Source organism: Hemicordylus capensis, chromosome 1 (genome assembly GCF_027244095.1).
Source record: "Hemicordylus capensis ecotype Gifberg chromosome 1, rHemCap1.1.pri, whole genome shotgun sequence".
NCBI classification, from domain to species: Eukaryota; Metazoa; Chordata; class Lepidosauria; order Squamata; family Cordylidae; genus Hemicordylus; species Hemicordylus capensis.
In genome coordinates this window covers 357,043,995-357,062,119 of record NC_069657.1, presented here as the reverse complement: position 1 = coordinate 357,062,119, position 18,125 = coordinate 357,043,995, and the positions used below count along the sequence as shown (strand labels likewise).

Here is an 18,125-nt window from a genome sequence, read left to right as displayed (position 1 = left end):
CGGAGTTGGTCCCAGCTAAGGTCACTCAAGATGGCGCTGGGATGCAGGCATCTCTGATCTAGTCTGGATAATGTAGCCATAAGGATCTTGCCCCACATGTCGACTACGGAGTTACATGCACCAACAAGACTCTCCTATGGAACTGACCTCTGTCAATACTCAAGAGTGAAACAGACAGATGGAGTGAGTTGCACTCCTCACTTCTCTGCCATATTGCCTAAATACAAGTTGTCTTATAGGGTAGAGACCCCTAGATCTGTCCCTATGCCTCTCATACTAATTTTTCTATGCCCATCAAGGCGCGTACTGTAAACAATTTAACCTAGACTTAGCATATGTACCCCTGGTTGTACCCCTGTCCACCTACATGGGGCTCTTATCAATAAAATACTATCTTCAAAGAAACAAGTAAATAATTTGCACAAGCACCTAAGCACTTCTGTCTGGGTCAAGACAGGAGGGTGGCCAGGAAAGAACTCGGGGAGGGGTAGAAACCACATGAGGAATACAAAATAATCATTAAATGGTCAGTGTTTTTACTCTACCTTTGCATTTCAATCTAAATGAGCAAGCAATTTTCACTATAGCACAATAATATTCAGACTGCTCCAGACGAATAGATAAAAACCAGTACTTTCTGCATTACAGTAGAACAACAAAACTTTGGCAAGAAATGAACAATTTTCAAGGCACTTTCACAGTTATCTAAAGAAGAACTTGTCTAGTAATTGTCCCTTTCCCCTGGGTATCTTTCCCTGGGTCCCCTTTCCCTGGGTAATTTTCAGTCATGCTTCTAACCAAAGAGTCTCTTATAGGAATACTAGGGATAGACATGGGCCTTAGTCTGTCAATTTGGGAGAACCTTGAAGGTAGGCCCCAGTTGGAACGCCTGATCCTAACAGTACAAACATTTCCTTTTCATCCCTCCCCCACCCCACCTAATCTTTAAAAGACTCACACATTTGGAAAGGGTCAAATGGCCATGTAGCCATCCATTATTCTAATCCAAACCCTTGCTTTACAACATCCTGCCATCAATTCCCTACAGATCAAGCCTCACATTATAGACCACTAGTGCCAAGTTGTCAGGTGGCAACCTGGGATCAGGCCTTCTCTATTGCCACCCTTAAGTTGTTGAATGCGTTCCACATTGATATAAGAGGACTATCTTCCTTGGAAACCTTCAGGAGAGCCTTAAAGACCCATCTCTTCAGCCTGGATTTTAATATCTAGTTTTAACTTTAATTTTAATGAGATTTAATCTGGTCTAAATATTTGATTTTAATTGTTTTATTTTGTGTTTTATATTTTATATATTATTATTATTTTTAAATAATTTATTTATTTTTATTACAAAGAAGAAAGAAAATACCATCTCTTGAAATCAAAGCATACAAAGTTTTATGCCAAGAATCAATTGTCAGGATAAAGTAAAAAGAGAAATTAAAAAATAACAAGGAAGACAACTTCCACCAACTGGATTTCAATCACGAAATCATAGATCACAGATAAAAACCGGATCTCAGAAACAAACAATGACCTTTTTTGTTTTATGAAAGGTTCCCAAGTTAATAAAAAGGATTCTGATGAAGAGTTATTCACATAAACCGAAACTTTGGAAACAGAGGCATAGTCCCATAATTTAGTAAACCAATCATCTAAAGAGGGGATTATAGAAGAACGTCAATTGGCAGCATAAAGAATCCTAGCTGCCGTGATCATATATAGAGACAATTCAGTATACTTCACCAGAATATAAGATTTTGTCAAACTTAAAACAAAGATTTCTGGTAGAAAAGGAAATTTGATACATAAAATTTGCTCCATTTTACAATGTATTTGTTTCCAAAATGATTGGGTGATATCCCATGTCCACCACATATGATAAAATGCCCCTATGTGATGGTTACATTTCCAACACTCTTTTGGGAAACTGCTATCAATTTTATGAATAGCCATAGGAGTCACATACTACCGAAAAAACATTTTATACCAATTCTCCTGCAAATTATTGCTGAGGATAAATTTAATACCTTTCTTCCATTGATATTCCCAATCACTGAAATCAATTGTTTTATTTATATTCTGCATCCATCTAATCATGCACTTTTACTTGTTCTGTTTCAGTATCATATTTCAATAACAATTTATAGACCGTATCAAGCAAATCATCAGGATTTTTTTGAATTAATTTTTCAAAATCAGTAAGATCCCTAAGTTTCCCTACTTGTTGATGTAATTCATGTTGAACAATTGAACCCATTTGAATATACTGAAACCAGGGTGGTTTTTGAATGGACTCCTTTATAAGCATTTGAATAGGTTTCAATTTCACATTATCAACTAATAAATTCTGCGAAGTACAAGATTTTTCTGCCCATAATCCAAATTTCCCAAGTCTTTCTTCTTCATGAAAATATGCATTTGAAATTGATATCAAAGGAGAAACCATTGGACTTATTCTGTTCTGATATTTATCCCAACAATGTAAAAGACTACTTCTAACAGTATGTAATTGAGTCTCTGAGTCTTTTCTCTTTTTGGTAACCCATAGAAAATTGTATAAACCTTTAGAGAGATCAGACTCTTCCATATTACTCCCCAGTTGCAGGGGAGTAATGGCAGGAGAGAGGGCACGCCCTCAACTCCTGTCTGTGGCTTCCGGAGGCATCTGGTGGGCCACTGTGCGAAACAGGATGCTGGACTAGATGGGCCTTGGGCCTGATCCAGCAGGGCTGTTCTTATGTTCTTATATCTGAAAAGTGTTTTATATTTTAATGTAAACTATCCTGAGCCACTTCAGGAAGGGCAGTATATAAATTGAGTGAATGAATAGAAACACTTTAAACAGCCCCCGTGCTCAGCTATAAACAAAATCTGAAAAACAAGATTTAGAATTAACAAATTCTTTTTAATTGCAAGTGGCTGCTGCTGGTCAGCAAGGACTATTTATCTGTGTATTATACGATTAGTTATTTTCTAGTGATAAAAGCAACTCAGCAGTTATACATCTTGTTTTCTCTCACAGACAACCATTAAATGTCATATGAACATCATGTTTACTTTGTGTATATACATGAAACAGATGGCAGAACTATTGTAAAGATGGTATTTACACACCATTCATAACAATTACTACCTCATCCTCAGACTCTCACACCAGAATTAATGACTGGCTGAAGTAAATGACTTGAGGGCAGGTTGGGCCATTAATTTCCCCAAATGATCATTAATCTCCAAGACAGACCAGGCTGCTCAGTTGTTACTGCTGGAACACTTCAATTGTTGATTCAAATACTAAAATATAAGTGTCTCCTCATCTCTTTCTTGCTAATTTGTGAGGAATCCTTATTTTATTTACTTATTTATTTATTTATTTATTTATTCGATTTCTATACCGCCCTTCCAAAAATGGCTCAGGGTAATAATAAATAAATAAGATGGATCCCCGTCCCCAAAGTGCTCACAATCTAAAAAGAAACATAAGATAGACACCAGCAACAGTCACTGGAAGTACTGTGTTGGGGGTGGATAGGGCCAGTTACTCTCCCCCTGCTAAATAAAGAGAATCACCACATTAAAAGGTGCCTCTTTGCCAAGAGGCAAACTTATAGAAGTTTGATATCAATGGTACATGTTTCAAGTGCCCACAGTGCAAAATGGCACACCCTATGCTCTCCAGAAAAAGTATAACTTGTTCAAATTTTGATATGAAGTAATCTCACAATTCTGCCACCAACTGAATAAAGCAATGGTGTGTCCATGTTCTACCCTTCTGTGTGTTCCAGCCCCATTAGACTCTCTCCATGTTTACCTTTGCTGCCCTGCTTTTCTCTGGGTCTGTTCCTCTCACCTATTTTATCCCTCCTATAAATCTTACTCTCTGGTATCAGTGTTCCTAGACTCCCTTTGTTTGCCTCCCCTACATGTGTAAACCACTTTATGAATTACAAACTAGCATTTGGAAACCGATAATGAGTGCTATTCCCTGCTAACCAATGACAACTTTCAAGGACCCTACTTAACTGACCTCAGAAATGTGGATCCTCCAAAGCATGCTCAGTCGCAGATAACCCTGACGTCTAGCGATTCAGAACTGCTTACCATGCCTTAGCTTTAAGGCTTAGTAGGACCAAAATTCTCATGAGTCTGAACATGAGAACTGGCAATTTATGGGTGCTTATTAATGAAAGGAGCAATCTATCAAGTTAAACTTAATTATACTATAATTATTAATAATAATTATGGTAATATCTAAAAAACCCTTAAAGTTTAATTCTTGGCTTCCAACACTGGTAATTGAAGTTGAATTTGTATTAGTAGGCTCCGCAACAGCACTGAAGACCTTGAGTCTATTGGGACCCCCAATCTTTCACCTCTGTGCATAGTAAAGTTGGGAGAGGCATCCTGCTTAACCTACTCAGTGCGCATGAAACATAATGCCAAGCCAGGAAATTCTGGATTTAGAGGGGTTCTGTATATCAGAGGAAAGTTCATACATTCAAATAAATAAAAGGTTGGGCATTACCTTCTACACAGTGTTGGGGCAAGAAAGGCACATTAACCTTCTCTCAATCTCACTGCACGCTGAGGCAAGGTGGGGAGGGAGAGTGGGAAGAGTTTCATCTTAATGGACCATTCATCTCATGACCAGTTCAAACATTACATAGAAGAACATTATTTTTTTAATGTGCAGAACTGTGTTCACAACCAGACATGAACCTAAACAACAGTATGGCATCAAGTATGTATTTGTTGCATGTGTACCAAAAAATGTACACACGTTAGAAAATACAACGCGTGAAGCAGCCCTCATACATATTTTACCTGATACTGGCAGACTTTGCTTTCAGGTCATTCCAGCGTTGGTTCATGTCATCAATGCGATGCTGTAACAGTGCAGCCTCCTCAGAATTTCCCAAGGCTTTCACCATCTTCTGCCTGTTTCCATCAATGCTCTTGAAGATGTCATTGTGGGCATCAATTTCAGCCTGGATGTCCTAGGAAAACAAAAGCAAACAAACAACAACAACACCGAATCATATTAATCCTGTACTCAGAACAAGACTATGAACTTCTTCTTTCTTCTGATAAAGCTGCCAGTTTTTATCAAGGTGAAATACTGAAACTATAAAGAAACAGCTCCTCAACTGTTCACAACGTGTAGCTCTGTTTGGCATAAAGGCATATACTTCTGGAAACTGGTAGGTATAAGGAGATGTGCTACGTGAAGAGCAAACTGTTTAGATGACTAATCATAATTACTTGTTGTAAACCACCCAGAGAACTTGAGTTTTGGGAGGTATAAAAATGTGTTAAATAAATAAAATAAAATAAAATAAAATAAAATAAAATAAAGCCCTATTCTGAAGAGTGCGATCACCATTCTCCCATCTGCACAATAGTTCCCTACCTATAACACTTTCAAATTATCCAACAAGTACATGATTACACATTGATGTCAGTTAGTAATGTGGCAATGCCCCATCCCACTCACCTGTACCAGACTGGTTGAGAAATAGGCCCCCTCCCCCCCCAAAAGCCACACTTCCTGTCTAATAAAATGGGGGAATAAACCCTTTGCTCAAATTCAGACCTCTTCTCCCCCCACCCTCACCATGCCTGAAGCTGTCATTTGATTCTTGGGATTATGAATGCCTGGCAAGCACGCATAATCTCAGATTGCAAAGGAGTTCCCAACAGCCCAGGAAAGTCTCTCTGGAGGCTCCCCCGTGTTAGAGAAGGCTAACTGCCATGTACAGCCTGAGACTGGGCATCTTTGCTCTTTCTTCTAGCTTTTGTATGCCATGCTATAAATGCACATCTTTAGATATATGTACAATACATATAAGCATATATGGCCCATAACTCTGAGACACCTATTGCTAGGCAGTGCAAAATGTATTTTGCAGCTATTTACTTCTGGCTCTTGGGCTACCTGCTAGAGAAAAGAAGGGCCCCTGAGATATGGGCATTTAAGGGCTGGCCAACCCTGGTTTAGGAAATCAAGAAAAGAAAAGCTTTCATTTTTCAAACGTAAGGCAAACAGCACTATCTGATGTTAAGATAAATGCCAATGTGATCACCTAGTACGCTTTCCAACATCTGGCCCAGAATGTTTAAACAGAGAATATAAATCTAGAAAAAAAGCCATGGGGCATGCAGCAAGTCTCCATGGGATTAATCAGTGGAGATTATTACAGGAACTTTGTGTTACTACAGACATGATCTTCCTTTTGAGAGAAACAAATTCAACAAGCTTGGCATTCCCTTGGAATTCAAGAGTTGATTCTTTCAAATTCTATGCAGCGTGCTCCGTCCCCTCCCAAACGAGCTTTTACACAGGTGCCCAGGAGGGTAGCACTGCATCTAAAAATGGCTGTTATATGCACAACAGACATTTAAGAACTCATTGAATGCTCCCATTCACTTAGGATACTGTGAAATTCATAATTATTCTCACTGGGGAAAAGAAAACAGATGTACAGATAAAAATATGGAATCTCTGGGAAACATCTGATGCTTCCAAGTTATTTACTGATATAAAATTTGGAAGTGTTTGTTCACTCAAGAGATACACAAATATTTTAGTCACTTAACAAGTCATCATTTTGGAACAGCCAGACCTGTGCGGTATCTTGAGGTATGCAAAGCAAACTTCATTGCAGTAATAAGCATACAAACTAGCTAGCTTCTCCAAAAATGGGAGCCATGTGCAGCAGCTTAAGCAGGATCATGGCACTTTTCTGGATTATGGCACCACTGCCATGAAAAAGCAATGCTGGATCTAGGAGCACTTCTAGACTGAGAACCTGGTTTTTCAAGGGAGTGCTAACACATCTAAAACAGACTGAATCTCAATCAGCAATCCTGCCTACTATCCTCGTCTACCAAAGAACACAATTTTGTCTGCATTAACCCCTCTTTGTTAGACTATATCCAGTGCAATACTGATTTCAAACAATAATTTTGTATCTCCACAGGTTTCCTAGAACAGGATGGACTGCAAGGAGAGATACAGCTACAGGTCTCCAGGACATTGATTACAGCCAAATCTAAAACTCCACAACAGTTTATGTTATGTTACACACAGTGGGGACAAGACAGAACTTGGTTAAAAAGAATCTGCACATGTGCAGTCAGCATTCAGGCTAACTAGCTTGTTGGCAAGTGCATGTGCAAAAGCTTCTGGAAAATGTTTCGTGTGGTTGCTGTCCTACATCCAGATCTAAACCCCTTTCTTTTCCTGGGTGAGTTTTGGCAGTGTGGGTGAATAGTGGTTGAATTTGCATCAGGGATGCTATGGCCGTTTACTGCCCTGCACAGGGGGTTTGACTGGAAGGCCTCCAAGATTCCTTCCAACAATAACATTCTATAATTCACTACAATTGCATGCATCAATCAAATCAGCAAAAAGAGAATCTTGATGTTGCATTATTGCATCAAGATTCCCTTTTGCACTGTAATTTAACCAATGCCCACAAGTAAAAATCACAGCACATAGGAACATAGGAAACTGTCATATACTGAGTCAGACCATTGGTCTATCTAGCTCAGTATTGTCTTCACAGACTGGCAGCGGCTTCTCCAAGGTTGCAGGCACGAATCTCTCTCAGCCCTATCTTGGAGTGGCCTGATTTGGAAAAACAGACTTAGGAAGAACTAACATCGGGTTTGAGCGATAGAACCTCTTTTCGAGGTCCCAGAAAGAAACCTTCAAGGAAACGGGACAGAACTGGTGCCCTCATACTAGGGAATTGGAATGTTCCCCTCCTCACAATCAGGTTAGTAAACCTGTATGTCATTTATGCAATGCACCTGCATAGGAATAGGGAGGGAAGACGCGACCAAGAGGTTCACGCAGATGAGACAGTAAATCTCTTCTGGAAAAGTTTGTATGGTTATGTGCAAAAAGACAAGAGTATCTCTTCTAAACAGCAATGGGACAAATTATGGAAATGGACGTCGGATGTAAATCCCCCCCCCGCCCTATTACCTGATGTGCCTTGAAATCCCCCACCCCCAAGTTACAGTACTACCTGCATATACTTCATAACCTTGTGGGTTTCCAAATCATTGTGTGTAAATCTTTGTGGATATATCATGTACAAACAACCACTTTGTATATAATTATGCTTTGGCAATGTACTGTATGCTTTGGTAGTTTGTTGCTTCAATACAAAAATCTTGTCCTATCTTGGAGAAGCCAGGGAGGGAACTTGAAACCTTCTGCTCTTCCCAGAGCAGCTTCATCCCCTGAGGGGAATATCTTGCAGTGCTCACACATCAAGTCTCCCATTCATATGCAACCAGGGCAGACCCTGCTTAGCTATGGGGACAAGTCATGCTTGCTACCACAAGACCAGCTCTCCTCTCCTCAAAAAGGATTATTGATTTTTTTCATAATGTTTTTAAAAAATGAACTGAAGACTGCAGCAAACTGCACAAGCACCAGTTCCAACATTAATTTTAGCTAGTTAAACCAGAAGCCATGTGGAGTGTAATATGGGGACTGCAGCCTTTGAACCAATAACAGAATGGAATGAGGGAAACCTACTAAACGCTTAAACCAACTGAGATAACCAACGCAGAATGAACCAAACCCAAATACCAAATGGAGGGCAAAAACCGCAACCAACAGGTTAAGAATGAATCTTGCCTGGTAAAATTCATCCCTAACACTAAACTGTAGCAACCCATCAAGTCTGTATTTGAATCAATACCTACTGAGTGAGTCTCCTCTAGGTAAGATTCCAAAGACATGTCAAACTATTTTAACTCTTGACCTTTTTGTTTGCAAGTGAAAATACAAAACCTGTGGCATTCTCTTTCAGTGGAGGCTGATAGGCCAATCTATACACAACAATCACAACCAAATGGAACTGCTTTCTTCCAGACAGATGTAATCAGGCGCATCTCCATTTGGTCACTGCTAACAGGGACTTACTGTCATTGATAAAGCACCCTGGGCTCTGTAGGGCAGGCTAAACAGCTTGAAGCATTTGGAATCCAATAGTTAAGGTGTGCTTTCTGCAATAAATCAGCTCGGATTTCACCTCTATGTCAAATTCTCCTGCTTACAGCTTACAGGGTAGCAAACAGAATAGCACATTAAAGGCCAACTATTCTTTAAATTGGGGAAAATGCTACTACAGAAAATGGTAACAGCATTATAGAAACAACAAATTAAAATCCTGAATAACAAAACCATGTCTACTTTCCCAGTCTCAGAAGACAAATAGTGGTTCTAATTTAAGAGACACCTATAATTGCAGATCAACTTAGGGAAGGGAAAACATTATATAAGAGAGTAGAACACCCAGACCCTTGCTATTATAACTCAATGGCTAGCAGAAATGCATTAAAAAGCTATTAAATCCTTCTAAAGGGTCACAGAGACTACATGTCTAAGATCATATTTACAAAGGCTAGACAAAAGCTGTTGGCTAGACTATGCTTTATTTTATGACCTTAAAAAATTCAATCTGTGGAATCAAAAAAATAATCTGGATCTTCTATATGCCTAGGGCCATATCAGACCCAATATGGTCTGTGGTACCCCTTCAACTTTCTACTCTTGAACCACCTTCAGAGATATACATCAGATGCTCTTTGCTGGGCAAAGGGGCTGACTCTCCAAATGCTGTTGCAATCAGGGCTGTCCTTAGAGCATGGCAAGCAGGGCGATCACCCCGGGCCCCGCTCTTTTAACCTCCATTAGAATTAACTGGAAGGGGGCCCCTCACTGGCTGATTTGCCCTGGGCCCTGCACCTGCCAGGCTCTCTAAGGTCGGCCCTGGCAGCAATATACCACAATAGCAGTAATGGGTGGATTTTCATCCTTTTTTCATAGCAGCATTTGGGGAAGGGGGTTGAATATTTTTTTCTGGAGTTGCCGCAAGGCCATTTTATATATAGACATATTATTTTTGAGTACTATATTCATTATGAAACTTTTACAGAATAGATCAGATAACTTGGCAGAGTTGCAGGAACGGTTCATAATCTTTCCACCATTCATGTCCACTGAAAGAGCAACTTGAGGACAGAAAGAACAATGTGAGAATAATTTATTGCTCTGAAGTCCCAATACATTGCAAGATGTAAACAACCTCAGGTCACTACAAAACACATGAGTACAACTATTAAAATACAAGGAGAATGTGCACAGTCAAAAAACCCTGTTTGTGTGCATATGTGTATGTGTTAGAGAGCATGATGAACACACACACACACACACACACACACACACATGCTGAGCTTAATACAATAACCACATAAGAACTGTCAAAAACACCCCTACAAAATGAGCTGAATGTGGACAAAATAAAGCAAAGATAAAGCAAGTAAAAATTGAACATGCTATAAGTATTCAAAATATTAGAAAGAACCATCTGTACAGCAAATGGCTGGTATAAAGGGTAGTATGTCGATGACACGTTGGCCTCTGTGCAAGAATATTTAATACTCTAATAATAATTTGGTTTAGATTATTTCAGATTTTTAGATTATTTTTGATTTTTTACATATGTGGTATTGTCAGATGTGGTAGCAAGTATACACTGCAGAGGTATAATAAATCTGCTAATAATTTAATGCACACACAAGCCTGAGACTGCTGAAAGCCAAAGATAATCTCACTTGACTGTAATGTGACTCTGCCTATGGAGGGTCAGATCAAGCTTCTGAGACCACCATCTGGCTCCTGAGATTCTTTCCTCTGCAGATCTAGCACTAGCATCCCTAAGTTAGGAGAGGAAGCTGTCATCTCCCACTTATTCACAAACACCTTGAAGATTTCAGCTGAGAAAAAGAAAGCAATAAACTACTATGCCAAATGAGTTGACAATTACAACTGTTCTGTCATAAGAGAGGCAGCACAGGAATCTACTCAAAAGTTCACATAAATTTCTAATCACTGCAAGGTTAATATTCCAAAATTGCAAGGATTCTATTGTACAAATACCATACTTGAGCAATCGCACAATATAGTAATTTTAACATTTTAAAATTTTAACATTTTAAAAAATAAACGTTAGCTTTATGCTTATAGAACAGCAACACTGATTTATAACTTCTGCAACCATGTATAACTTATCCCTTGTTTCAAAAAAGTTAATCAATTGCCTTGATGGTGACCTTTTTACCCTTAATGTGTTAAAAATGCAAGGGACGACAGGGAGGGCAGACAGCGGGGCAGGAATCTGAAAATCTGCAAGCTTCTCATCCTTATAGTATGAAAGAAATAGACACAAGTGCCAACACAGGAGCTACTTTATTACTAAATCATTATATGCCTTGAAAACTGGAGTATTAAGACTACAGCTTGCTATTAACCTTCAATATCTAACCTAGTCTTTCAAAATCAATAACTGCAACATCACCACAAAGTCAAGCTATTGGTAATTCCCAGAGCATGGTGAATATGGTGGCTATAATTACACATACTATGCTAAGGGGTATTAAACAAATATATAGGACTTCTGTTGCCACATGCTTTATAAACGTATGTTATCAGCTGCCACTACAATTATTCCTTTTAATTCAGACCAGAAGATCTAAGATTCAGTTTGTGATCTGGAAGTTTTGTTAGTAAGGTAGTAAGACTCACAAGAAACTAAAACTAGACATATAATGCGTACACTTGTTAAGTTATTTCACATCAAAACAAAAATGCTCAATAAACGTAGAACTTGTCATTCATACTTCCCTTACATCAAACCTTTCATCAACCAACTCACTACTGTAGATGACTATTGCCACATATATGACTGTAGAGATATATTTTTGCAGATATTCAGCTACATTAATAGGGTTAAAGAAGTTGCACAGGAAATAAAAATAATTATGTTGCAAATCACATGTCCACATTAGCATTATACTTCTAACACATTGCCCTGTCATGTCTGTGATAAACTAGTACAAGATTCAGGATAGATAATTTAATCTGCTCCTACTGCTGACTGTCAACATTTGCTGTGCATGGAAAGCTCAAATGAAAAATTGAGAATTAAGTCAAGTTGTAGAATCTGGTATTTTAACATACACTTTGAATATCAAGCAAGTTTCTGGTCCTTTGGACACAATTATACATTTAAATCAAAATAATTAATTCAAAACCAAAGTATCAACATTTTCTCAACATTATGAGGCTATTTGCTATGAGAGAGACTGAAAGTGGTGAGACAGATAAAGAGTTGAAGGGGGAGAAAAACAATGTTCCTATTTGATGAAGCCACCCACTATAGTACTTGCAAACTAGCTAGTTTGTTACCTCTACCATAATTACATTCAACAAATTTAGCAACAAGTTATTAAAGGCTTTCTGTTGAGCGAACGTATAAGATGACATCACTCCCTGAAAAGGTCTTTTATTCTCAAAACTGGGCACTGCCTCAATGCTTCTGTTACTCATTAAGAAAGCAAAAGGAGGAGTTCGATGAACTAAACACTACACCGTGACCACTACAGAAAGCACGTGGGGGGGGGTGGATGCCATCATAAAGCCCTTCAAAAAACCTCTATCTGCAGGGTGATGGGTATTCTCCCAAAAAAGAATGGAGCTTCCCCCCTTTCCTTTTAAAGAAAAATAAGTACTTGAAATTCACCTTCTTCATACCTTTTCAAATGTTGTCAGCACTTCCCGTATGCTGAAGTTCAGGCTAATCATTCTTCACTGTCCCATTGGCACCTACATCTTCCTAATAAAGGTTTTCAAATCAACAGTCTGCTGCCTTAAAAGTGTGTACATATATATTTTTCCAACTATACCTCTTGAAAGTTCTTTGGAAAATCCTGATCATGCATCATTCTTGCTCTGTATGTCTTCAGGGGCAGCATAGGCCACAACATTTCGTTGCCCCACTGTGCCCAACTGCTTTCAGGCTGAATAGTTCAGAGTAAACAGACTTAGTTTTACTTGTTCTTTTAACCAGGTTCCATGATGCTGGCATGTTTTCCTCATCTCACTAGATTGCCCAAGATTTCCTTTTGCTCACCTCACTAATTACCTGCAGGCCCAAAATGTTTCTCTCTCCTGGGCCCCAAGCTCAACGTTTGGTCTCAATTACACTCCACAAATGGCTCTATATCCTCAAAGCATGCAGAAGGGGGGGGGGGCATTCTGCCAGTGTTTCTTCATTTACAAATTATTTTCACACACACACACACACACACACACACACACACACACGCCAGCAATCAATAGCCAATTTGTGACAAAAGTTGAAGTAAGATGAATTGCACTTTAGTATGAAGAAAAAAGGTTATCACCAAATGCTGGGCAAGAGACTGCCTCCTCTCCTCCTCTCTTACACTCATTCTCTGCCAGTCACCAGCAGTCTTGTGTTGCTATGGAAATAACCAAGCCAGTTTCACTCCATTTCCCTCTGCCTAACTAGCCTAGGGGATGCTGTGCTGCTTTCTACTGGAACAAAAAAACGGAAAAAAAGTTGTTTGCTTTGTTTCAGTAAAACTCCCAGCAAAAGCTCTAATATAACCTCTCACATGGGATCTTGTCCTTTAGATCCCCCCTCGAGCTCTGACAGCAGTGTGGCAATCCATCCCTAGGACTTCTTTATTATTTTAATCAGCATCCTCCCTTCCACCAGCCCTTGCTCTCCTCTACAGCTAAGCACACTCCCACTTCCTGGAGGCCTCCCTCCCTTCCTAAAAAAAACTTTAGTACCTATAGAGGAGTGGAAAATCTTTGACCACCAACTCCAGCTATTTTACAACTTCTTTCATTCTCTTCTTCCAAAGCAAATGCGAATGTTCAGCCTCCCTCACTACAGCTTTGAAAATAACCAATATTAAATAGATTTTTTTTAAAAAAAAAAAACCCACAACATAAAAATGGGTAAAGCAACTGCAAAGTTGCAACAAAGCCTGCTGCTACTCTGCTCCCACTACCACAGACTCAGCACACACAGATAGTTTTCATATGAGGCCTTTTGCTCTCAGTTCAGCAGGAAACCTGACACCTGAGTTTGGCTACTAGGCAAGCACTTCCGTAGTTAAAAAGTTTCCACTTGAAAAAGAGGGAGAGTGCACAGTTCAATTATTGTCAACATTTTCTTTACAGCATATGTGAACAGACGGGCAAATGCATTTCTCAGCAAGCTGCTAATTTCTGAAAAACCAAACTGCCAAACCTCTGTCTCAGCATTATGGCCTGTTACTCATATCAGTTCTGTCAGAGCCCACCAGGGGTTTCATTCCCACCCACCCACTGAGTCCACTGCAATTTAGGGTGCCAGAGAGAGCAAAATTCTGAAACGGCTACTGTTCTTTGTGTAACTTTAAAAACTGTGGTGGAGAAGAACCGACTTAGGAAAAGGCACAAACATGAGCAGAGTCTTATCTCATTTGTGCTGGCAAATCTTGGATTTAAAAAGTACTCCATTCATTCATATACTAACAATAACACATTATTATACCACTTTTCAACAAAAATGTTCTTCAAGTGTTTACATAGAAAAAGGAGCAAGAAGCAATGATTCCCTACCCCCAAAGGCATCACAGTCCAAAAGAGAACACAAAGACACCAGCAACAAGCAAGGGATACTGTAGTGGGGTTGAGCAAGGACAATTGTTTTCCACAGTAATGCTTCACGGGGTGCAGGGGGGGGGGGAAGAGAATAGACAATCATGCCACCAGAGTGCAACAGACATGCAATAGGGCTTCTAGGTTCTGTCACATACCCAATGATCACCAGACAAAAGCACTTTGGCCTTTTAGGCACCCATTTTAGACATCTAGGAATTTCACCTGAATGCTGATATGAACGAAGAAAGCAAAACAGACACAACAAATATATTCTCCCTCCGTCTCCATCCAGGTTTACCTGATTTCACCTCAACTCAAAATACAAAAATGTAGGAAGTTATCAACTAAAGTAGAAAAGCAAATGATTTTAAGGATAACCAATAGGATTCAAAAAACATAACTGACAAAGAAATTATCATTGCTGCAATGCCCACTGGCATACTTTTTCAACAGGATCAGGTTAATGGTTTTTTAATTGTCAGAACAAACACAATAAATGCCTTATACCGAGTCAAACCATTGGTCCCTCTAGCCCAGTGTTGTCTACTCCAGGGATTCTCAATGTTGAGTCCCCAGATGTTATTGGACTTCAACTCCCATAATCCCTAGCAGCCTTTGGTTGGAGATTATGGGAGTTGAAGGCCAATAACATCTGGGGACCCAGCATTGAGACTCCCTGGTCTACACTGACTGGCAGCAGTTCTCTAAAGCTTCATCCAGAACTCTTTCCAAGTCCTACCAGGAGGTGCCAGGGATTGAACCTGAGACTTCCTACATGCAAAGCACTGTGTTAGTCAGGATATCAGCCAATATATTTTCATAAGGCTGAATTAAAAATAAGTTCTCAGGAGAGTTATTTTCAAGAACTTTATTCTAGCTCATTAGGAAGCAAATTAAATTCAGTGCAGCAGGCATTTTCCATGGACTTCCACCTAATGGCGCAGCAGGGAAATGCCTAGTGAGCAAGAGGTTGCTAGTTCGAATCCCTGCTGGTATGTTGGGAAACACCTATATTGGGCAGCAGCAATATAGGAAGGTGCTGAAAGGCATCATCTCACACTGCGCAGGAGTGAAGCAATGGTAAACCTCTCCTGTGTGGAGTGAGCAATGGTAAACCCCTCCTGTATTCTACCAAAGAAAACCACAGGGCTCTGTGGTCGCCAGAAGTCGACACCAACTCGAGGTCACAACTTTACTTTACCTGGACCTACCCCATGAATCTCCAGTTGAGAATTCTGATAGCTTTGGACACAACACAACTGCCCCATATGAAGAAACTTAACAATTACTGGACTTTCTTGCAAATGTAAACATGCTTCCATTCTAAATGCATGGGACACAATCAGACATTTAACTTGACCCTAGTTCACATTCCTGTGCAATGACAAAAATTCAGTTTTCCTACATATATAACATCAGCTCTTTCTAGCAAAAACAAAAAGCCTTGTAGAGACAGATAGACCTTGCAGAAGATTAAAAGGAACTAAATGCAACAGCTCTAGGAAGCTGGCATTCTGTCAGTTTAAGCACTTGTGCAAATACCACTCAGCTAATCTTCTAGGGATGGAACTGGCTTAATGCCCAATGGATTTTTGTTCTGATGCAGTTAACAGCACATTTTTCACAAAGATTATTACCAAATTAATTTTTAAGGGGTTTGTTTCAGTATTTTTATTGCTGCAACGTGCGCGTATCAATAGAAACGGACATACAACAAAATATATGGCTATTTTAGAATTGGAGGATAAATCCAGAGTTCAACTGAATTTTGAATGAACTGGACTGGGAAGCTGAAATCCAGTTACTCCATAAATGTAAGAAGTGCAACAGCATTTACAAATACTATAATAGCAGCTTCAGGTTTGCATCATTACTTTGTGAAAAGGAAAGAAATAGGCTCACATTATCTGCTCATCAAAGCTAGTACAGGGACTCATCATTGCATATTCAGTATAACCAAAGTATATTCCCTCATGTTTATAACCCCCCATATATAAAGGCCTGAGAGGGAGAAGCCTCATTTATTATAAATTACAGAATATCACCCTATATTCGCTAATACGAACAGTGACTTTTGCTGAAAAAGTTTTAGTAACTATGGATGTCTGTGACAACCTAATTTTAAAATCTGCTGTACTAGTGGAAGAGTGTTTCAGACAGGTTGGACAGATGTACCATGCAAATGACACAAAAACGGCACATCAGGTCAGTATTCTAGAAGAAATGTATGCTGGTGTTGTAGGCAGATACGTCTGCACTAACAATAAAGATGGAAGTATAAAACTTTATACTCTTCTTCTTAAAGGAGGCAAAATGAAGACAACAAAAAATAAAAGAACTAAAAGAACTGCTATGCGTACTATATCGAAGAGCCCCACAGATTCCATAGTGGTAATGTCTTAGTATAACACTTACATGTCATTCTACTTGAAAATTTTGGCCCTTATAAAGGGTGCAGCTTGCCAGTGGGCAGGCCCACTGCTGAAGCCATCTGCTAAAGGGGGCCAGCCTTTGGTGGGGGCCTTCGATGGTGGGACTGAGGGCTGGGGTAGAACATTTTACTATTCATGTTAAAGTGGAGTGTTCTGCTGATACCAGTGTACCAGAGTATTGCTGCCTAACTATTGGTTAGGCCTAGTACAGGTATGTGTGTTGAGTTGTCTACAGATGGGGAGTGACTCTGGGGCAGCTACCCCATTGATGGTAGGAAATCGATGAAGATATGGCACTGGTAGGTCAGTAGGCTGTTAGAGAGAAGAGAAATCAGAAACTTAATAGCGGTTTCCCCTTCCAGCTGGCCTAGCAGATCTTTGACCTTGGTGAGCAGCACCAATCAACTCACAGAGCCTCATCTTGCTACTTTGCAATGCCAAGCCAGTCCAAAATAAATCAGAGATAATCCAGGATTGTGGACGAAAGCGCCGACCTAGTATGCATTATGGAGATTTGGTCAGGAGATACTAGTGGTCTGATCTGGTCCCAGCTTCTTCTGGCAGGGTATCATGGAGTAGGTGAGAGAACGTGGGCGGAGAGATAGTGTGGCTGTGGTCTATGAGAATACCATCTCCCATACCAGGATCCCTGTAAGGAAATTGGCCTATATAGAATGTATGTACATTCTATGGACCAGAGACAGATTGGCCTAGATGTGGGATAACAAACTGAGGTTGAATCTGTTAAAAGTGAGAATTCTAAAGCATTGCTCTTAGCAACCCAGTAACCTCTTCTGGCCACTAGGGGCATGTTGAGATCTTAATAGGTCTGTCTTGGCCAGTCAGAGTCAGTTAGAACTTGTTCAGTTGTTGAAGACTAATGCCTGTTTGTGCCTGTTGTTCAATGACTCTCAGTATGCGATGTTTTAGTTTCTTAATAAATCTTTGGGGGTTTTGAACTTAACCTAATGTCTCCAGATAAGATCTTGGGCTGAACAACTTTACCACCAGAGCACACTCTGCTGTGTGAGGATCTTAATGTTTCTCCTTACATCCCTCAACAGAGTTATAGGCCCAGAGCTCTGAGCCTAGTGAAGAAAGTAATTAGCCTGAATAAGAAAACAAGGTTTTCTCAAAGATGGAGA

The 18,125-nt window shown here is 39.7% G+C and overlaps 1 protein-coding gene across 15 annotated transcripts in view; it reads right to left on the bottom strand.

The window, feature by feature from the left end:
• The window catches only part of UTRN (utrophin), a 567,675-nt gene that overhangs the window by 190,506 nt on the left and 359,044 nt on the right, over positions 1–18,125 (bottom strand). For all 15 annotated transcript variants that reach the window (XM_053290644.1, XM_053290686.1, XM_053290679.1 and 12 more), the window contains one exon: positions 4,828–5,000. In XM_053290644.1, coding sequence (XP_053146619.1) covers positions 4,828–5,000 — 173 coding nt within the window. The remainder of the gene's footprint in view (positions 1–4,827; positions 5,001–18,125) is intronic.